The sequence below is a fragment of the Lissotriton helveticus genome, chromosome 7 (genome assembly GCF_964261635.1).
Source record: "Lissotriton helveticus chromosome 7, aLisHel1.1, whole genome shotgun sequence".
In the NCBI taxonomy this organism is placed as follows: domain Eukaryota; kingdom Metazoa; phylum Chordata; class Amphibia; order Caudata; family Salamandridae; genus Lissotriton; species Lissotriton helveticus.
The window spans coordinates 50,736,326-50,760,087 of NC_136068.1; the positions used below are offsets into that span (position 1 = coordinate 50,736,326).

The following is a 23,762-nucleotide window of genomic DNA, read 5'->3' on the forward strand; positions in this document are numbered from 1 at the left end:
GAATAGGTTTCAATGTTGTAAACACCAACAGAAGATAAATCAATGCACTAATAAGAAAATAAACAAATGTCATTATCAACCATGTGCATATCTACAGCTGTTAAGGCATCTTAACTAAAATTCCTTCTTTTTTAGCCCCCTTACCTATACTGGGAGTCATGGCAGAGAGTATTTCGAATTACTCAAAAAGCAACCCAATTTCCGTTTTATCCTCATTTAAAAATAAATACAGAAGGAAAATAAATGTTTTCTGTCTGTATTTATCTGTAAAAATCAGAAAAAACGGAAGCCAGGGAGCAGGGGCGGCTCTAGGCTCATGGCGGCCCTGGGCAGGGAGCGTAGGTAGGGGGCCCCGGAAGAGGGGGTCCGGGCGGGGCGGAGCGGGGAGGCCAGTGATGTAGGGGGGGTCAGGGTGTTTGGAAGTGGAACTGAGCCGGAGGCCACCAAATCCCTGCCAGGAGCCGCCACGCAAATATGTATCCATCCTCAGAGGATTATTATATTAAGGATATATATTGGCGTGGTGGCCCCTGGGGTTTGGTGGCCCTGTGCAGGTGCACAGCTTGCACATGCCTAAGGCCGGCCCTGCAGGGAGCCTTAATCATAACTCATGTGAGATCAAGTGAGCGACACCTTTTTGTTATTATTTACCGAGAGAGACGTCTTCTCTCTCCCTAAATAATAAAAAAATAAACTCTTGCTCCCATGAAAGGTGCCAGTGGCTATGTGGGTGAGCGCCCTGCATTTTCTAGTGACATATCTGCCCCCACTGGTGTTTTCAGATAGGATGATCCCTGTGTGTATTATTTGCAGGGGGGTCGGAAGACCAAGTCTTCAGGGCCTCTTTCCTCTTCTTCATGAGATTGACGGTACAATCTGCAATATATTTGAACTAATGGCTCCTTGCTTTGTTTCCAAACCTTTCTTGGAAAGCCATCAAGAAAGAATCCAGAAATAAGGTCCTATTTGCTGACCTTCCTTCCTCATGTGTTTTTAGAGGTTTCCAACCAAGAAAAGATGGGGACAAACGTTGTTTTAGCAGCACAATTTCCTCAGTAATTGTTTAAATGACATATTGGTTTGTTATTTGATTAAGGTTGCTGCTTTTTTTCAATGTTCAAAGTATTTTCTTAAACCTTTCACATCATTTTATGATTCACAAATAGGCCTGCTGATTTGTAGTTTAGTGTCATAATCAAGCACTTACAATTCAGGCTAGGAATAAGGCCCACCTACTTTAATTTACTAGAAGCTACTTAACAGGTTGTTCACATTTGTGATATGTGAATTTGTTTTGTTTTCTGACTAAGCATTCTGCTGCATCATTGTTTCGAACAGGTCATTGTAAGTTCTGGTTCTTCTTCATTCCAACAGCTTTGGTATCTGCGACCGATAGCATTGGACGAATAGTCGACGCGAGGCAGACTGACACTCCAACCCTTTTTGATCTTTTTGCAGCTTTTGACACCATCTCCCCAACCCTGCTGATGGAGCGCTTGCAGGAACTGGGGATCAAAGATAGAGCTCTGAAATTGCTGTCCTATTTTCTTATGACCGATTTCAGAGGGTGACCAATAATACATTTTCAATCAGACCCATTTTCGTTACCATGTGGGGTACCACAGGGTTCGTCCTCGAGCCCCACGTTATGTAATCACTATGGCTCCCGCTTGCCAAGCTCATACGCTCCTTTGGTCGGAAGGCTGTGTCATACGCTGATGACACCCATATAATTGTGTCTATTTCTAAAGACACGGAGGACATCGCAGCCAACTTCAATTACTATATGAAGACAGTGACTTTATGGATGGGCAAGAACTATCTGAAGTTAAACGGAGACAAGACGGAAGTACTGCTCTATGGATGTCAACCTATGATCTGGAACAGTAACTGGTGGCCAGACATGCTCAGTACCCTACCCACTCCAATGGACACAGCTAAGAATCAAGGTATCATCCTGGATAGCGAGCAGTCACTGGACTTCCAGATCAACCGTACAGCGTCAACTTGCCTCTGGACAATTAAAATGTTGAGGGAAATCTTCCCATTTATGGCCATCCTGGCTTGTAAACATGTAGCTCTGGCATTGGTTCCCTCAAGGAAAGACTACTGTAAAGCACTCTACCTTGAGACCAACAAGACGCCCCAAGCAAATCATCAACTTGTGCAGAATGCAGTGACGAAGCTTGCCTTGGATATTCCTAAGCGGCAGTCGGTGTCGAAAGGTCTACTCGCACAGCACTGGTTTCTGGTAGAGAAGTGTATTATGTTCAAGACACTCTGTATTGTATATAAGGCTCTCTACACGGTAAGTCCAGCTAGAATTAACCCCTTCGCTGCGGGGCTAATTCACCCGCCGTGCCGGGGGGAGGCGGGCCGCGCTCAGCGTCTCGGTGCTCGTGACGAGCTCAGCTCGTCACGCAGCACTGTGGCGCTGTACTCATGACGAGCTGAGCTTGTCATGACCACGCCTGTTTCTTAGAACGCTCAGCACAGCGGGGGAATTAGTCCAGCATATGAGCGCCGCACGGGTCATGACGAGCAGCGCCACCGTGCCTCATGACGAGCTGAGCTCGTCATGAGCACGAAATGAGTTAAAGCCAGCACATCATAACTGGGTGACAGGTCCCAGAGTTTGGAAGAAGAGATGGGGAGGCAGAGCTTTCTCAGTCATGGCGGCAAAGCTTTGGAATACTCTTACCCGTCATCTCACATGCCTGAAGCTGCATTCACCAATCAGGAAGGCCTTAAAAACGTAATGTTTACCCTGTAAGAAGTCATAGTTTCACTGGGAGCTTGTAGTACCTGCTATTACCGAGAAGCACAGCAAGACTACAGCACCTAGACGCCCAAGAGCACTTGTTGCGCTTTTATACATTTTTGGCATATCATAAATAAAAAGATTATTAAATATTCAAAAAGATTTTAGGCAAACCTGCCATTTTCACTTTTTAGTCTGATGCAAAATAACCTTAGTAATAGGTTGTGAAGCACAATCTGTCTGCTCTAGTTAGTATCAAACAAGTGAAGACTGCAAAGTGACATTCACTCCTTTGTGGCACTGGGGCACAGCTTCTGCAACCCACCCCATGAGGGTGAAATGAAGCAGTCTGCACCAGCAACTTGGTAAATTTGCAATATCAACATTAATAGCCACATCGAATGAGGGCAGGATGTCCTTAATGATTAGGATGTAGGGGCATATGTAGGTAATTTCCATTTTGCGATTCTCAAATAGCGATTTTTAAGGAATCGCTATTTGAGAATTGAAAAATGGAATGTAGGTAATAATTCACAATTTTTTTGAGAATCTCTAACATTCCTTAATTGCGATTAGCAAATTGCGAATCGCAATTAAGGAATAAGTGTCCCATTCATTCCTATGGGCCAAGAGGCCCATAGGAATGAATGGGGATACATTCTCAAATTGCGATTTTCTATGAGAAAATCACAATTTGAGAATCGCAATTCCAAGGGTGCCAGGGTGTCCAAAGGATACCTGTTGCACCCCTGGAATGTGCCTGTAAGTACATGTGGCGCACATACATGCCCTAAGGGCATGTCTGTGCGCCACATGGCACTTTGATTTTTTTTTTTAAATTGCATTTTGACCGGAAATCACAAATATATCATCTACTTGAAGTGGGTGGTATTTTGCGATTCCTTAAGCCAAAATCAAAAACTTCTAACACTTGAGACGAGTCAGTCATTATAAATACATTAAATATACTGACATCCTTCAGATAACGGGAAGAAATGAGAATCTGTGTCATAATTCAAAAGAGGGCAATCTGGGAGGGACTAATCAGTGTAATGTACCTCAGATGAGTAATGTAAGTGACCAAGTCACTCCATTTGGTGGCCTCCAACTGAGTCCAATGCTTTTCTTGCGGTTGTGGGGTATCAGTTATAAGAAAACCTAAACAAAATAGAAACTGTGAAGGCAAGATTCTTTCTCCTGAATACCTGGTCTTCCTTCCATCAGTCCCATTGCAGTGCGAGGTGACATGTTTGTAATTCACTCCTTCTTATATTTACAAGGCAGGGGTAATACCTGGTCTTAGAATGGCGATACGAGGAGAAATGATTAATTTCTTCTAGTTTTTTGCTCTTTCTATGTGTGCTGAACTCTGCAGGACACATAGAAAGAGAAAATCACGATTATTGATTGTTTATGTGCAGGAAGGGACAACTTCAGCGCAGGCACCCTTGTAAAATGGCACAAGGGTGCCTGAATGGGCACTAGACAACGTTTTTAGCACCAGTGATAGGGGAAATGCAGGGGTGCGCCATATTTCTGTAAATATGGCGCATCCCTGCATTTTGAAAATGCCAGAGGGCAGTGTTGGCAAATGTGGCGTAACACTGCACTCCATATTTAACCCGTTGGCTGCTTCCACTTTTTTGCGGGAAGTGCGGCCGTTTTAAAAAACGGGCGTGGTCGCGTCGCCCATTGGCCGACGGCAGCACCAGCGAGGTAGTGCTGCCGTCGGCCAATGGCCAACGGCAGCAGCCAACGGGTTAAAGAAACCACCCTTACCGGCAATGCGGATTTGACTGAGCACCGACCGTCAGACTCCGTAATTCGGATTGAAACCATTACGGATCCCTTGGCCAATGAGCCCTGCAGTTCAAGGCTGCCAACCCCTCCACTCCCCAGTTTTGATAAAGACCCGTCGTGACCACTCACAGAGGCACACCAGGGTCGAAACGTCGACGCAATACATAGGTCCAGAACCACCAGGATTCCAATAGGAAGAATAGGAATCTTTGGCTCCAAATCGATGTCTGGCCACCATAAAAACATTTGTGTATATATTTGTACATAGGAAATTGTTGGCACTGTATATATTTTTCACCAATTGAGCACCTTTCACACAAATGTCACTAAATTGCACTCTAATATTGACAGTCTACTCATGCTATGTATGTGAACACTGAATTAAGTAATTCTGTTATAAATACATAGCACAATCCCTTGATTTCATGACCTATATGTCAAGTACCTAGTCCTAGAGTTGTGTTTATCGGAGTACATTAATCTCGGATTGCTATATTAGCATGGTGAAATCGTTTTGTTTTACCCAACAGAACCAATTCTTTGTAAACCGTAGCACTGCACTCCGACATATTTTTTACATATGCTCCCTAGTCTCTTTACCTCAGAATGAGGCACACAGTCATTGTTACAGATGGTCGGTTGTGGCAGGCAATTTGCTTAAATCACTATTTCTGCAGCCACAAGGAGTCTGCTATAGGTCTCCACACCCAGCATCACATGTTTCTAAAAGGAGCCCTGGCAAAGCCCTCTGGGGTGTGTAGTTCAGAAGGGACCAGTCATCAGCATAATGTATAGGCCTTTGAACTACAACCCACATAACACAGCAGTGTCCTGAGTAATGTTATGGGCAAACCATGCTGGTGTTATCTGTCACCACAAACTCTGACAGTACCAATGGGTTTTTTGCCCAATGCGCTGGCATGCCAAGGGGCCAGTAAGGACGCCCAACCCCCACTGACGAAGTAGGGGCTTCACAACACCGCTGTGGCAAGGTGATGCGTCCTTGCTTCTGACCAAAGGCATTTCGGAACATATTAGCAAGGGCAATATCGCCGCTTTAGCGCAACTTTTTCCCGGCAAAGCGACAATAATTTTATCACCATATTAGCAAGCTGTCGCTAACAGCAGTTAGCGACAGCTTTTAGGCGATAGCGACCGGTTTGCGGCCCCCTTTGCATGTCAGCGATATTTATCACTAATGACATGCAAAGTGGGCGTACCCAACCTGTTAGCGACTGAAAGCAGTCTCTAACACAGCTATCGCCTATTAGCAAGGCAGGTTGTCCGATTAAAAAAGTTGCACTAAGCGTGATTATCCCCAGAACCTAACGCCTGCTCAGACCATGACTTAACCTGTATATCCAATGGGAGGTGGATATTCAGGTTAAGACCCCATTAGTGTTAATGCCGGAATATCGCTGGATTTCCAGCGATATTCACGCATTGAGCCGCTATCGCAGGATATTTTATAGCATTAGAGATAAACGTTGCAATAATATCCTGCGATAGACAGCGATAAAAAAAATGCGCTAAGCGCATTTAGCAATAAATATCGCTATTTGTTGCTAATATGCCCCTTCCTTCCTTCCTACTATTTGAAGCATTGAAGGCAAAGTAGCTGCTGAAAATCTTAGCTCCTCTGACAACCAGGAAGAACAATGAAATGCATTTAAGCAGATTGGTAATATGCTAAGTGATACCGATTTTAATCTAACTAAATATTCCAAATTGTGATGTAAAATACAACAAGAACATTAGCATAGCCTGGGTGTCATGTACTTCAATGCAAGCAAGGAAACTAGGCCCTCCTGGGTCACGATTAGAATGCTGCTGTATTGGGGTGCAATGGGGCTACCCCACCTATAGGCCTTGTTAGAACTGCACCCTCTGCACTAATGATAGGTGGAACACTGCCTACAGGTCTCCACGTTCCACATTCTACCAGCCCTACCTTCGTGGAGTAGTGTGGCTCAATGGTTAGAGCAGGCAGACCTCGAAGCAGAGCTCTGGCCAGGGTTCGATTCCCGCCTTGGCGGGTCTCGGGCTCATTAATTCCCCAGACTGGATATTCTTGCCTCAGTGCCTGTTCTGATCATGGGTCCCACGCTGCAACTCTGGGCAATAGCTTGCTTAGTCTCCACAATGGCCCCCACAATGCGAGGGATGCCTGGTCTGCACCATGGGGGTGCCCAGGAGTGGACACTTCACAGGGAAAGCCAGGAAGGGTTCCCTTGCGGTATTCGTACAAGCGCTGGGAAACCCACTGCGGGTAGCTGTGCGCTATACAAGTACAAAAACAAAAACATTTACCTTCTCACCTTCCAATCTCCATCCCTCTCTCCACTAATCTCCTTCACCCCTTTCACGCTGTCCTCACTAGCCCCTTCCTCTCTCTCACCTGTCCCCTCTCTCCTCTCTCATCCATCCCAACTGTGGTCCAGCATCCTTATTTCTGGTCCCTTTCGCCCCATTTTTTCCTGCCCATTTCCCTCATCCTGATCTCATTTCTCGCTCAGTCACTTTTCCCTCTCTTCCGCTGTTATTTCACCCTCTCCTTTTCTTTTCTTTTATCCCTTTCATCTTGCTTATATATTTCTCCCTTATCTTCGACTCTCATCTCCCCTAAAAGTTAAACACAGAGCCAGGCTCCTGGCAAACTCTCTGTCTAAAGCATCTGAACAGGCAGCTTCTAAAATAACTTGAGCTGCTTCAGGGCAGACTGGGCCACCCCCGGGCTCCGGTGCCGCTGCGCTGGCTGCACCACTTGTATCCACGCCCTTGAGCAAGAATCAGAATACATAGGAAGCTCAATGGTAACCAGCACCTCAGTCCTATATACAGTGAAAGTGGTTTGTGTGAGTGCAACCTACCGAACTGTTTCTGTATCTGATTCGACTCCTGGGGCTGGGGCAGAGACAAGGAAGTCTGATTCGACTCCTGCGGCTGGAGCTGAGACAATGAAGTCTGATTCGACTCTTGCGGCTGGAGCAGAGACAATGAAGTCTGATTCGACTCCTGCGGCTGGAGCACAGGCAACAAAGTCTGATTCGACTCCTGCGGCTGGGGCAGAGGCAATGAAGTCTGAATCGACTCCTGCGGCTGGAGCAGAGACAATGAAGTCTGATTCGACTCCTGTGGCTGGAGCACAGACAATGAAGTCTGATTCGACTCCTGTGGCTGGAGCACAGACAATGAAGTCTGATTCGACTCCTGTGGCTGGGTGTAGACAATGAAGTCTGATTCGACTCCTGCGGCTGGAGCAGAGACAATGAAGTCTGATTCGACTCCTGTGGCTGGAGCAGAGACAATGAAGTCTGATTCGACTCCTGCGGCTGGAGCACAGGCAACAAAGTCTGATTCGACTCCTGTGGCTGGGTGTAGACAATGAAGTCTGATTCGACTCCTGTGACTGGATGTAGACATTGAAGTCTGATTTGTCTTCTGTGGCTGAGGCATAGGCAATGAAGTCTGATTCGACTCCGGTTGTCGTGGTGAGCCTCAGCTAGGCCTACCAGTGCTAGGGGTTCGCCCTTCTCTGCACAAAGTCCTTAGACCAATAGGAAGAAGTTGGCATGGAAACTGCAATACAAAACAAAGTACTTTATTAACCTCAAGGGGTGAAACAACATTCACACAACACCCCTTGGAAGTGTATGAAGTAGCACACTAAACAGAAGGAACATGCTCCTTTTATACCCACACAGGGGCTCAGAAGAAGGCGGTACAAATACAAAACCAAAGGTTTACATACATAAAAGGTCATGTAGAAAACGCACAATCAACAATAGGGTGGAGCTTAGCAGAATACTAATTACGATAAAAATACCCTGACAGATACATCTAAGAACATGTGTGAATGGTTACAGTGTCCTTTGCGCATGTGCAGAGTAGCAGATCCTAAATATAGTCTGTCTCTAGGCATAGTACAAGAACATATGACAGAAATGTGGACAGAGCACATGATGAGCACATGGCAGACAAGATGGCTGCCAAATCCAAGATGGCTTCAGCTAAATGCTAACCCCGATTGCTGCCAAATTACAACACGGTGGCTGGGCGTAGACAATGAAGTCTGATTCGCCTCCTCTGGCTGGGCGTAGATAATGAAGTCTGATTCGTCTCCTGTGGCTGAGGCATAGGCAATGAAGTCTGGTTCGACTCCTGTGGCTTGGCAAAGACAATGAAGTCTGATTCGACTCCTGCGGCTGGGGCACAGGCAACAAAAGTCTGATTCGACTCCGGTGGCTGGGCAAAGACAATGAAGTCTGATTCGACTCCTACGACTGGAGCAGAGACAATAAAGTCTGATTCGACTCCTGAGGTTGGGGCAAAGACAATGAATTCTGATTCGACTCCTGTGGCTGTTAGAGACAATGAAGTCTGATTCGACTCCTGTGGTTGGGCATAGACAATCAAGTCTGATTCGACTCCTGCGACTGGAGCAGAGACAATGAAGTCCGATTCGGCTCTTGTGGTTGGGGCATAGACAATGAAGTCTGATTCGACTCCTGTGGCTGGGCATAGATAATAAAGTCTGATTTGACTCCTGTGGCTGCATGTAGACAATGAAGTCTGATTCGACTCCTGTGGCTGGGGCATAGACAAAGATGTCTGATTCGACTCCTGTGGCTGGGGCAGAGGCAATGAAGTCTGATTCGACTCCTGTGGCTGGGCATAGACAATGACGTCTGATTCAACTCCTGTGTCTGGGGCACAGGCAATGAAGTCTGATTCAACTCCTGTGGCTGGAGCAGAGATAATGAAGTCTGATTCGACTCCTGTGGCTGGAGCAGAGATAATGAAGTCTGATTCGACTCCTGTGGCTGGAGCAGAGACAATGAAGTCTGATTCGACTCCTGTAGCTCGCAGAGACAATTAAGTCTGATTCGACTCCTGTGAATGGGGCATAGACAATGAAGTCTGATTCGACTCCTGTGGCTGAGGCATAGACAATGAAGTCTGATTCGACTCCTGTGGCTGGAGCAGAGACAATGAAGTCTGATTCGACTCCTGTAGCTCGCAGAGACAATTAAGTCTGATTCGACTCCTGTGGTTGGGGCATAGACAATTAAGTCTGATTTGACTCCTGTGGCTGGAGCAGAGACAATGAAGTCTGATTCAACTCCTGTGGCTGGGCGTAGACAATGAAGTCTGATTCGACTCCTGTGGCTGGAGCAGAGATAATGAAGTCTGATTCGACTCCTGTGGCTGGAGCAGAGACAATGAAGTGTGATTCGACTCCTGTAGCTCGCAGAGACAATTAAGTCTGATTAGACTCCTGTGAATGGGGCATAGACAATGAAGTCTGAATCGACTCCTGTGGCTGAGGCATAGACAATGAAGTCTGATTCGACTCCTGTGGCTGGAGCAGAGACAACGAAGTCTGATTCGACTCCTGTAGCTCGCAGAGACAATTAAGTCTGATTCGACTCCTGTGGTTGGGGCATAGACAATTAAGTCTGATTCGACTCCTGTGGTTGGGGCATTGACAATGAAGTCTGATTCGACTCCTGCGGCTGGAGCAGAGACAATGAAGTCTGATTCGACTCCTGTGGCTGAGGCATAGGCAATGAAGTCTGGTTCGACTCCTGTGGCTGGGCAAAGACAATGAAGTCTGATTCGACTCCTGTGGCTGGGGCATAGACAAAGATGTCTGATTCGACTCCTGTGGCTAAAGCAGAGATAATGAAGTCTGATTCGACTCCTGTGGCTGGAGCATAGACAATGAAGTCTGATTCGACTCCTGTAGCTCGCAGAGACAATTAAGTCTGATTCGACTCCTGTGGTTGGGGCATAGACAATGAAGTCTGATTCGACTCCTGTGGCTGGAGCAGAGACAATGAAGTCTGATTCGACTCCTGTAGCTCGCAGAGACAATTAAGTCTGATTCGACTCCTGTGGTTGGGGCATAGACAATTAAGTCTGAGTCGACTCCTGTGGTTGGGGCATTGACAATGAAGTCTGATTCGACTCCTGCGGCTGGAGCAGAGACAATGAAGTCTGATTCGACTCCTGTGGCTGAGGCATAGGCAATGAAGTCTGGTTCGACTCCTGTGGCTGGGCAAAGACAATGAAGTCTGATTCGACTCCTGTGGCTGGAGCAGAGACAATGAAGTCTGATTCGACTCCTGCGGCTGGGGCACAGGCAACAAAGTCTGATTCGACTCCGGTGGCTGGGTGTAGACAATGAAGTCTGATTTGTCTTCTGTGGCTGAGGCCTAGACAATGAAGTATGGTTCGACTCCTGAGGTTGGGGCAAAGACAATGAAGTCTGATTCGACTCCTGTGGCTAGGGCAAAGACAATGATGTCTGGTTCGACTCCTGTGGCTCGCAGAGACAATAAAGTCTGATTCGACTCCTGTGGTTGGGGCATAGACAATGAAGTCTGATTCGACTCCTGTGGCTGGGCAAGGACAATGAAGTCTGATTCGACTCCTGTGGCTGCATGTAGACAATGAAGTCTGATTCGACTCATGTGGCTGGGGCACAGGCAATGAAGTCTGATTCGACTCCTGTGGCTGAGGCATAGGCAATGAAGTCTGGTTCGACTCCTGTGGAAGGCCAAAGACAATGAAGTCTGATTCGACTCCTGTGGCTGGGCATAGACAATGACGTCTGATTCAACTCCTGTGTCTGGGGCACAGGCAATGAAGTCTGATTCAACTCCTGTGGCTGGGCGTAGACAATGAAGTCTGATTCGACTCCGGTGGCTGGGTGTAGACAATGAAGCCTGATTTGTCTTCTGCAGCTGAAGCACAGGCAATGAAGTCTGGTTCGACTCCTGAGGTTGGGGCAAAGACAATGAAGTCTGATTAGACTCCTGTGGCTGTTAGAGACAATGAAGTCTGATTCGACTCCTGTGGCTGTTAGAGACAATGAAGTCTGATTCGACTCCTGGGGCTGGAGCAGAGACAATGAAGCCTCATTCGACTCCTGGGGCTGGGGCAGAGACAATGAAGTCTGGTTCGACTCCTGGGCATTGGGGCAAAGACAATGAAGTCTGATTCAACTCCTGTGGCTGGGCATAATCAATGAAGTCTGATTCGACTCCTGTGGCTTGGCATAGACAATGAAGTCTGATTCGACTCCTGCGGCTGGAGCAGAGACAATGAAGTCTGATTCGACTCATGTGGCTCGCAGAGACGATGAAGTCTGATTCGACTCCTGCAGTTGGGGCATAGACAATGAAGTCTGATTCGACTCCTGCGGCTGACGCAGAGACAATGAAGTCTGATTCAACTCCTGTGGCTCGCAGAGACGATGAAGTCTGATTCGACTCCTGCGGTTGGGGCATAGACAATGAAGTCTGATTCGACTCATGTGGCTCGCAGAGACAATGAAGTCTGATTCAACTCCTGTGGCTGGGCATAATCAATAAAGTCTGATTCGACTCCTGTGGCTGGGCATAGACAATGAAGTCTGATTCGACTCCTGCGGCTGGAGCAGAGACAATGAAGCCTGATTCGACTCATGTGGCTCGCAGAGACGATGAAGTCTGATTCGACTCCTGCGGTTGGGGCATAGACAATGAAGTCTGATTCGACTCCTGCGGCTGACGCAGAGACAATGAAGTCTGATTCGACTCCTGTGGCTCGCAGAGACGATGAAGTCTGATTCGACTCCTGCGGTTGGGGCATAGACAATGAAGTCTGATTCGACTCCTGAGAGACAGAAAAGTGCTTGTAGTGAGTGAGGGAATCTGGTGGTAGAGACAGAAAAGCGCAGAATGTGAGCGAGGGATGCTAGTGGTAGAGACAGAAAAGTGCTGGATGTGAGTGATGGATACTCTTGGAAGAGTCAGGAATGTGCTGGATGTCAGTGAGGGATGCTGGTTGTAGAGACAGAAAGGTGCCAGATATGAGTGAGGGATTCTGGTGGTGGAGATAGAAAAGTGTGTGAGTGGCAAAGGTGTTGACCTTGTTAATCTTTTAGAAATCACACTTTGGAAGACCTACTGGGACCATGTAGCGGTTGTCTAGTCTGCTCATATCCAAAAAATTGATGAGTGATTTACCATTAAATGAACCAACCCTTTATGATGTTTAGTTGTTTATATGTCACAGCCATGCCTGTGTTGCCCATGAAGAATTTAAGACCCATTTGAGAGTCAAACATGCCAGGGTTTCCTGCACATGGGAAGGAGTGGGGGAGAGAACGGGGAGAAAGACTTTTTGGGGAAGAAAAGCGGTGATTTGATCTTTGGGTTGGGAGCAGCAGGGCTGTGGGGCATATTACCAACAAGTAGCAATATTTATCGCTAAATAGGCTTAGCGACAATATTTTTTATCGCTGCCTATCGCTGGATATGTTAGCGGAGAAAACATGCTATTAGCAACGTTTTTCTCCATTGTGGTAAAATATCTCGCGATAGCGGCGAAATGCGTGAATATCGCTGAGAATACAGTGATATTCACGCATTAGCGACAAAATGCTCTTAGCCATGTTATCCACCTCCCATTGGATAACATGGCTAAGAACTGGTCTGGGCAGGTGTTAGTATTCGGAGATATTCACGCTTAGCGCAAATATTCCCAACGCTACGCCTGCCTTGCTAATAGGCGATAGCAACGTTAGCGACTGCTTTCAGTCGCTAACTGGTTGGGTACGCCCACTTTGCATGTCATTAGCGATAAACTTCGCTGACATGCAAAGCGGGCCCCAAACCGCTCACTTTCGCCTAAAAGCTGTCGCTAACATCAGTTAGCGACAGCTTGCTAATAGGGCAATAGAATTATCGCCGCTTAGCGGCCGAAAACGGCCACTAAATCGGCGATAATTGCCCATCGCCCCCCTTGGTAGTATGCCCCGTAGTTCTGTTCTTTTTCAGAGGAGAGCTGAGTGTGTGAGTGAATGATAATCAAGAGACTCATGGCAGAGAGGCATTTAAAGGCCCTGCTCTGATAAGGATGAGAATGAAAAAAGGACATGGGCACCACCTGCTCAGAAAATTGTATGAGAAGGTGAAGGAAGATGTAGTATTTATTTTGGAATTTTGTAGAGCACTGAGTTGGACAAAGAATAAAATTGATTAAAGCAGGAAAATAGACGCGTCCGTGGAAGACACCGAGCATGAGGTGGTGGGGCAGGATAGAGATAGGCTCTGGAAGACTGAATATGCGGTTTGTTAAGTAGGATGGGAGCCATTTGTGGATTGAGTTAGGGACTGAGTGAGAAACAAGGGTATTCTTCAGAATTGAGTAGTCAACAGTCAAAGACAGCCGAAGGATCCAGTAGTGCAGGTATGTGTGGCGCGGAGGTGATGAAGCTAGAAACATTCAGCAGGGCAGGTTTAAGTAAGAGGAGTGCATGAAATCATCTAGAGATTGTATAGATTATTACTAGAGAGCTCTTGTGTAAGTCTTTTAAAAGCCAGTCATGCAAAGATTTCAGAGAAGGAAAATAACTCAGAAATAGTGATAGCACCACTTTTGACTTAAAGCATTTAGAGCTAAATGGCTGTAAAAAGGGCATATGAAGCTATAAGTAAGGGATAAAAGCTCACATGGGAAGGTGATAGGCGAAGATTTACTAACTGCGTTGCTCCGCGTTTGCATCACTTTGGTTACACATCCCTGGCGTAAAATGGTGGTGTGGGATTTTCTATCCAACGCAAATCCGGATTTGGGTTGGAAAGTATCCCAAAGTAACGCAAAGTTGCCCTATGCTCTACTTTGCATCAGTGGGGTGTTCCATGCTTGGTACATGGGCCTGTGGCGTAATGCAGAATAATGGGGACCTGCCCGCAAAATACAAAGAGGGGTCCTTCAGTATCCCATATCTCACCGATCTTCAGTGTCTTTGTGCTGAATTGGGGGCCCTCTGCGTCGCAGGGACTTCAGTGGTGTGCGTTACGCCCCTGACATGGGCGTTCCCATGCAACCACCCATGGTTTTCGATGCAAATCCCTATCCATTAACATAAGTAGATGGGGATTTTTGCCACATCCTTACACCACCTCGAGGCAGGCATAGCAATGTGCAATGTTTTCATTTCTCCTAGTTTTTACACCTTTGCACAGTAGCGGTCGGTGGTGGGAGGGCTGCCGGGTGGTGACATGGGGCGGGGGAGGGGCAGGGTAGTAAACTACGGAATACGGCCAAATACAGGTAAGTAAACATGAAAATAAATAAAACGAATTTCGTGGCGCGCACTGCATCGCATTTGGCAGCACTCTCAACAACGGCCGCTACTGCTTTCGCATATGTGCTGCATTGTACAGCACATGCACAAGATGGGGCAAGTATTACAAATAGTTTTTGGATTACAGGGGTCCTCTTCCAGGACAAAACCTATGCTTTAGAGTGCACACACCGTTGCTTCATGGCGGGAGGTTGTGTGCGTTCGAGCATGGCAGCTAGAATTGAGCCAGCACTGGACAGGAGTAAAAAAGGTGTCCCATTTTATTTGATAGGCACATGTTTTCTCTCTCCCTTTGATTTAATGCAGCAACAAGAGTCGCTGCACCGCCTTGCATCAAATATTAGTAAACCTGGGCTATCAAGGCCCTATGCTGGGAGGAAAAAATGCAAGAAAAGAGTGCAAGAGGGATGGGCGGTTTTGAGGATAGGAATGAGGTTAGTGGGTGGGACGTTGGGGATGAGGTGAGTTGGTTTGGGAAGGAGAGGAGGGAGACAGCCATTACAACGCGGGCTTTACACCGCGCTGCCATCACAAAGCAAGTCGTTACAACGACTTGCGCTGGATGGCGCTATATACTAAGGAATAGTATGATTTACTATTCCAACACCTTCCCTACTGTTACGTAGGCTGGAGTTGGAATAGTAAATCATACTATTCCTAAATCCAGCGCCGACAGCGCAAGTCGTTGTAATGACTTGCGTTGTGATGGATGCGTTGTAATGGTAGCACGGTATAAAGCCAGCATTGTCATGACATCCATCCGGAGAGGAGAACACGGCAGGGTGCAGGGCAGGGGGAAGTATGAAGATGGCCGTCTTAATGTTGTGAATTTTAGAGTGGCAATGTTTAGTAGAGTCATTGCACGAGGGAGGGAGCATATAAGGACACTTCAAGGAGGGGACCGAAGCAGTGTAATGATATATGTATATTTACATTTTCTAGGTCACGAACGGACAGATTGCTGCAAAACTACTAGAGAAAAACTCCATGCTGGACTTACAATAGTTTTGCTTATCTGTTGTCTCACCTTGATTGGTCTCTTTGTAGGTGAGTTATCATCAATTCTTGCCTTGGTTTAATTTTTTTTTTTTACTTTTATTTTATATAGTGCTAGTTTATCGCCTGTAGGGTAAGCACTCATATTATTATATGCTATATAATGCCTACGACAGCGGTGCATGCAATGTCAGTGCAATGTGTGCTGCAATAAGCATTAAGTATATTAATAAGGGCGAAATGCAAGAATAATAATTATGACCATTAATGGCCCCCAAATGTGCTAATTATGTTTTTATTTGCCAGGTACAGAGACAAATAGTGCTTGACCTCTTATGATCCCTGTAGATTAAAACATTAAATATTTGCAGCCTTCAGCAATGTGTAGGTTTAAAATGTATTGTAAGAGATGTCTAAATTCGGATTACATAAATTAGGGCTAGATGTAGGTAAATAGGTTTTACCGATTCTAAAATACCGAATTTTACCGATTTGGTATTTCAGAATCGGTAAATCCTATGTAGGTAATTAATCGGTAAAAAATACAGAATCGGTAAGATTCGGTATTTACCGAATCGGTAATTACCGATTCGGTATTTGCCATTCATTCCTATAGGCCTGGAGGTGGTAAATAATGAATCCTTTGAGCCCAAAAGCACTGTTTGAAGTGCTTCCTACATTTCATTTACCGATTCGGTAAATACCGAATCGGTAAATGATGATTCGGTAAATACTGAATCGGTAAATACCGATTCGTTATTTACCGAATCGGTAAATGTGCCCCCTACATAGGAAAAGTCAATTACCGGTCGGTAACGGCCAATTTCGGCCGTTACCGACCGGTAATTGCCTTCCTACATCTGGCCCTTAGTTTGCATGAATTATTTTTACAGCACAATTCTTGGGTCTGCAAGTATGTACGTTGCACACTGTAGAAGCCTCAACTCACCCCACACTATGACAGAGGCTTCCCATCAGGTCTGGCTTTCTAGACAACTGCATTATGCATGGTGGGACCTGCAACCTTTTACACATAATGAAAACAAGTAAAACTACAAATGCCAGCTCACTAAGGGCCCGATGTAGGTGGCTCATTACCTTTCGGTAAACCCGAAATTTGGTAAATTTCAGGCTTACCGACTGGTATTGAGCCATTTCCAATGTAGGTGATGATTCGGTAAATACAGAATCGGTATTTACCGATTCTGTATTTACCGAAACATTTTTTACCGAATCGGTAGATGGTATGTAGGAAGCACATTTAAGAGTGCTTATGTGCTTTAAGGATTCGTTATTTACCACCAACTACAAGTTGTTGTTAAATATCGAAAACCTTAAAAAAAGCAATTTTGTGCTTTTTTAACTGCGCCATGTGGTAGACATACATGCCCTTAGGGCATGTATGTGTGCCACATGTGTACACATGCACGATTCAGGGGTGCCACAGGGTGTCAATGTGACACCCTGCCACCCTTGAATGTGTTCCCCCTATTACCGAATCGGTATTTACCGATTCGGTAATTCCCATAGGAATGAATGGGAATTACTGAATCGGTAAATACCGAGTCTAAAATACCGAATATTACCGATTCGGTAATATTTACAGAATTATTTGCTACATACCATTTACCGATTCTGAAATACCGAATCGGTAAATTTCGGTATTTTAGAATCGGTAAATGGCAATTACCTACATATGGCCCTTAGTATTGGCAGCTTAAATAAAACTGAGAGATGAAAGTAATCCTCCTGGCTTGAGGCAGGCTGGCAGCTATGTGCTACATTTCTGTCTATGTAACTATAGACATGTAGCGACCTTGTAACTATAGTTAGGTAAGAACATGCATTTTTATTTTCTTAATAACGTTGATGCGGAATGTTTCCAAAAACACAGAGTTTAATCAGTATGAGTTTTGCATGAATTGTTTTGTGCATACCCCATCAAGTGGCAGAAGGAAAGGCAGTTGAAGAAAGTGAAATTTCTATTTTAAATACCAGGAATATTTGCTTGCCTGTACTTGAAAACCAATTAAAGAAATTGCGCCAAATTTGGAATGAAAGTAGAGCCTTACTCAACGACATCACGGACATATCCAGACACTTGTTCAGAATCGAACAAAAATGGGTCTACAAGCTTAACTGCGACAAGAACGGGCTCAACGAAGACATCCCGTGGATGACACTATAGACAATGCATGAACTCTGAGAAATCTGCCTGGCTGGCCATCGTCTGCTATCCTGAGTTAGGCTTGGCCAATGAGACATGGAACAGAACCTACCCAGAGGTTGTCCAGATAGAGTCACTGTTAGGCCCACTGCTCAATAGTAATCCCCTGTTCCACGCAAAGATGGGTTTTAGCTCTATACACACTGGGTCGCTCCTTAACAAGAGAGCTCCGGATCATCAGACCACCCTAAGACTGACTGTATTAGAATCTACACCAGAAAACACTAGGCAGTCTACAGTAGATCTGCTCATCACACCAATAATTGTCTTGTGTGGTGGACACTTACATACAAGGGACTCAATGAGACCGCATTAAGATAGAACACGGTCTGGGACTTCACTGAGTCTCTTTACATTCAGGGACCCTCCATGCGATGATAGTTGCTATTACATCACCGAGTCATCAGTGCTGATATCTGACTAATATTATGGAGATTATGAATTTAGCCTTAATTAAATATAACTGCAGATATGCCCCTCGGTATGGTGGTCCTTTGACGTGTCACTAGGTCTATTTACTGGCTGAAACGAGCGCGATTGCATAGCCTTTGCAATGAACTACATTTCCCTTTCCTGTAGTCTTTTGATCACACTCGCGCGCATGCACGCCCGCTGTCACTCATGTGGACTACACTTCCCATGAGCAGCGGTAGTTCTGGCCTCTGCGCGCATGATCTGATGCGCAGGCACAGAATCAATAAGGAAGTGCACGTCGTCTTACACGGCACCTCCCCAAACAGCCCGGCCGGCTGTCAGAAGTACCGACGGATAGGTAAGGCAGCAGGAGGGGCTTCATTTAACTCTTTGATAGACCAGCAGCGCTCGTAATGCGCCGCTTGCCAGAATGGGTGGGAGCGCTCATGACTAGGTCTTAGTCTTTTTGGAGCGAGCGACATTACCGTTAGAGATGCATTTTTCTTTGATGGTACTAACATTGTGAGACCATGATTACATTTCGCCTATTGGAGGCTCGTCTCTCTCCTATCTATCTTTAGCGAATAACGCAATAGACATAACTATTACCTACACCGCAGCTCTGGTAACACTCTGACTGCTGATATCACGGCACATTGATGGCGAATACACCGCATCCGGCATATTTACGGGCATTACGATAGTTTAACGGGCCCCCCATGCGTGGAATGTCTTTCTGGGCACCCACCTTGGCTGGGCTTCTGTTATTGCCAGACACTGCGCTTTATTGACACTGACCCTGTATACATTTTTCTGCACTACAGAGCGGTGCTTCATTTTCCTGAGCTGTTTGCCAGGTGAGGTGAGGCGTTTTCCCTTACAAATTAAGGTGAGACATTGATTATTATTTTAACAATGTGGGATACTCTAAGGTAACTTTGACCTAGATATAACATCACAAATATTGACAAATTGTGCTTTGGGATAGCCTTAACTAATGTGAGTGCTATGTTATTGTGTTTTTCATTACATGTGGATTCGCTGGCTATATCAAAAATGGACACTCACAGGAGAAAATGGAAGTGTACAGGTGACACTTTGTATGTTTGTATATTGTCCTATTTTCACTTATTATTTACTTAGCAGTAGCAACTAAGTTAATGGGTCCTGAGGAAGCGGATGGTAACACTTGACCAATAACCGCAGAAACATGTCGACCAGATAGCCCAGTCAGAAGGTATTTGTTTGAACCACCTGACTTACTTGCACATTATTTTTAACCTTGGAGGTGCTTAACGCCAGAATAAAAGAAAATTGTATGCACCATCCAATCTTATACTTTTCAATTTTCACACTTTAATTTTTTGCACTGCTCACAGTTACGACAACTCAATCCACCAGACATCCATCCATCACTCTTTTTCTCCAATATTGATCTATGGTGATAGAGTGGTGGGTATACTACTGTGGAGTAGACCACATGATGTACTGGGCGCCCACTATCGCGTAACTGATGGACATTTTTCCACAGTGGTTTACTGTCCTTTCTGTCTTCCATCTCTAGAGGAATAACAGATACATAGCCAGCTACACATAGCATGTTTTGAATTCTTTGTCAGACCCACAGTTATTTTTTGTTTTTCTGTATGCTATCACGGGGGATATAACTGTGCGATGGTCTTAAAACACACCCCTTGAACCCCAGAATAAATGTTAGTTGATTGTCATTCAGAGTAACTCCCACTTTTGCTATGTGGGCGTGTTTTTGATCGCCCTTTTCTTGTTATACGATGTGCTCCATTGGTACTACTGTATCAACACACAAGAGCTTCTAAAAAATTCCGTTAGCCAATCGGATCAGTCTTACTTCCATTACTTATTTTTATGTATTTTTTTATCGATGTTAAGTTCCCTTCAAGTGAAAGTTTCTCCAAAATGCAAATACAATGCTTAATAAAGTTTAAAATATTTTTTACCAAATTTCTTTTTATCAAAAATAAAAAATACAATAATTCATGGGTTATTTGAACCCCCATTTTGCAATCTACAGACTCAGGGAAAGCGAATCTTCTTCACATATTGTTTTATTTATTAGCTGTGCAGGCTCAATTTTGAACTTGTTACAAGGAAAGTTCGCTCATTTTTGCTATATTTACTTTGTTTTTAATGGAGGGTTGTACAATACTTTCTTGGCTCCTTCGCTTTTGATGAATGTGCCAAAATGGAGAGGTTTTTTCATTGCTTTATGGAAGTTTATTCTGTAGGTTGGTATTTCTTAATTCATTTGGATTGACGTCTCAGAAACATTTATTTAGAAGTGCCGTCCTTTCAAATTTGCTGTTTGTTGTTTCTTAGATTGTTTAAAAATTATGTGAATCACCCTGTTCATTGAACAGCCCCTTTGAACTGCTTTGCTTACTCAAGAAATGTGCACGTTGTTCTGGTTGGGAGATGTTTAAATCATATTTAACCTGACATACAAATATTGCTGCAACTTCACCATATTAAACATTTTCTTTCAAATTCTAGGTAGAAAGAACTGTGAGTCTCAGAGTCAGCTCAATGATGTCAACGGTAATCATTTTCTCAGAGCCAATATTACTCTCCTTCCCCCTTGTCCTGCAATGTGGGTCTGGTACCTGGGAAAATGTTACAATTTCTCTAAGGAAGAAGGCAATTGGACGTCTTGCAATGACATCTGTGCTTCGTGGAATTCAACCCTGGCTGTATTTGAAACAGAACCCGAATTGGTAAGGAATGTGGAAATGTGGAACATGCAAAAAAAAACACACACACAAGAAGTGGCAAAGCCTGTAGGTAGTGAAATTTATTGGTTTTGTCAATGTGTATGTGTGTTTTTTTTATAAAGAAGCCTCCATGGATGCAGAGTGTGCATCTTTGAATGAGTTTGTGAAATCATTACAAATACCTTCGAAGATGACACTTATGGTTGTGTGGACATCCACGGTGGTCGTCTTTGAATTAATGGACCTAATGTAGCGAGTCTTTTTAACATCTGTAATTGTATTTTATTTTTTGTATGTACTGTATGTCTATGCACTTTTATGTTTGAAACACACCGAATAAAGTATCTTTTGAATTTGAATTTGAATTTGAATTAATTTGTAATATTTGACCAAACCCATTCAAAAATGACCACTGTGGATGAATGCTCACCTTGGGGGTGGGGAGGAGGGGGGCGTCTTTTTAGTGCTTGTTCCTATAATACACATTAAATTCTTTGTGTCATCCGAAAACGCGTGTACATTTGCACACTTGGAGGGCCATCCTAAAATGGGTACCAAGCCATAATGGTAATATAGATATACTTACCAAAAGTAAAGTGGGAGATGATGGAGATACAGGAGATGCCTAAATGGCTAAACATAAAACTCATATTGGTGAGAGGATAGGAAATACACCCTGGGGACTCCAAATCAATTTTATTAATCTAATTATTGTACAAAAAAAATCGCATTTCCACAAGAAATGCTGTACATAGCACCCTAACTACACTACATAAGGTGGGAGATTTCTGGTGGTAGACAGATAGAATTTTGCAAGTAAGAGGTAACATGAATTGTGAGTATTTAAGATACTTTTGACAATGTGCAGACAATACTCCTTTAATAGCCGGTATAGCCCTCTACGGCGGGCCATAAAGCTATATTGATGGTTATTTGGATTGTGATAAATTCCCTTCATTTAAAGCTAACGTCTTACTGCATCCATGTACTATTTTCGGTAACAGCAAACTTTACAAATAATATTCATTGAGTGACAACAGTGTAGATGGTGAAGACTATAACAGCGTACCCTGCATCGAGTCCCCTGACAATTCTCTGCCAGGACAATACGGGTGGGCAGAGCTGACTGTTTTGTGTGCAGATTTGCGCACAATAAATTGATGGAAATCTTTCAAGTCCTTCTTCGTCATGTTTGATGGTCTACCTTGTCTGGTCTCTTTTAAAGGACTTCCTGAAGAAACACAAAGGAACTCTTGAGTATTGGATTGGACTGAGAACTGGTACAGATGGCGTCCGCAGATGGGTTAATGGGGCCATCTTCAATGAGTGGTAAGTCTACACCCTTGCTGTCATCTCTCTGCAGAATTCTGGGCATGCAACACCACAAGGGTAGGAAGCTGTGTTTACTTTATTGTTGTGTTTTGCTGCAAACTTAGTTATGTTACGGTTTTCCTTTTCACTCTCCATGAAGATTTCGAAGCTTCGTAAACTTTGTAAAGTTGATGACAGCTGCAACGGTGTAATTCAGGTTGTTGGAATTTACGCATGCAGTTGCAGTTCACATAGAAGCTTTGCAAACTTCAACAAGTGCAAACGTTTTCGACATTTTTGCAGACACCACATAGAGGTTTTAGAGCCCTAAAAATGATGGCTCTTTGGGTGGGCCTCATCACTGCATCTCTGAGACCTTGACACTAGCCACTTAGTTCTAATTTATGCTTGTTTTTATTCATATAAAGAAGAGACGTGATATAAGTTGTGAGAGCAAATCCTGTTTCCCAATATTAACTGGAGCGTTTTTTGTATCCGAAATAATGGTCACTCTAATTTTACTGCACAATGGAGCATAACTGAGTCTACTTCCTTCCAAGGCAGAGCGCCACCCCCCCCTCCCCCCTCCATCGACCCCATATAAATGAATGTCATGGAATCTCATTTCTCAGTAGGGCTCAGGGTAGATAGTAAGTACATCCACACTCCTCCACGGTTACACAGAACCCAATATTGTACTTTCTATTCCCTAACCAGTTTGTTCTTGAGGTCTAAATATCCATTTATAACTAGCAATTTATGTTTTAACTAAATTCTGCAGATGCAAAAGCTAAAGAAACACTCTGCACTTACTAAAGCTAAACTCTTGTACCCTTATTGTAAGTACCAGGCCAACTACAGTAGAACCACCACATACCAACACCCTCAACAAGCACCCTGCAGGAGCTGGAGCAAGATCACCACCAACCAGCTCACCACCTCCCTCAGCCAGAACCCTCCCACCAACACGACGGACCCCAACGAAGCAGCCCGCAACCTCACACAGTGGATCACCAACTGCGCAGATGACCTTGCACCGCTAAAGAACCCCTCCAGCAGACCCAGCAGCAAGAAAACCTCGTGGTTCTCCGACGACCTCAAAAGCTCCAAGAAAACCTGGAGCACCCTTGAGAAAGCCTGGCGCCACGACCAGACAACACAAAACATGACAGCCCTCAAAAACGCCACCCGAAAACACCACCAGCTGATCCGCACCACCAAGAGAACAGCATTCAAAGAACGACTGGACAACAGCACCCACCACAGCAAGGAACTCTTCAGAATCGTCAAAGAGCTCGCCGACCCCAGCGCCTGCAGCAACGACATCACACCCTCGCAAGACCTCTGTGACTCACTCGCCTCGTT

The 23,762-nt window shown here is 44.8% G+C and overlaps 1 protein-coding gene across 2 annotated transcripts in view; it reads left to right on the top strand.

The window, feature by feature from the left end:
* LOC144768003 (early activation antigen CD69-like) overlaps positions 1-23,762 on the top strand; it is an 81,018-nt gene that overhangs the window by 7,096 nt on the left and 50,160 nt on the right. For both annotated transcript variants that reach the window (XM_078651395.1, XM_078651393.1), the window contains exons 2-4: positions 15,645-15,749; positions 20,869-21,089; positions 22,312-22,415. In XM_078651395.1, the coding sequence (XP_078507521.1) occupies positions 15,645-15,749; positions 20,869-21,089; positions 22,312-22,415 (430 nt within the window). The remainder of the gene's footprint in view (positions 1-15,644; positions 15,750-20,868; positions 21,090-22,311; positions 22,416-23,762) is intronic.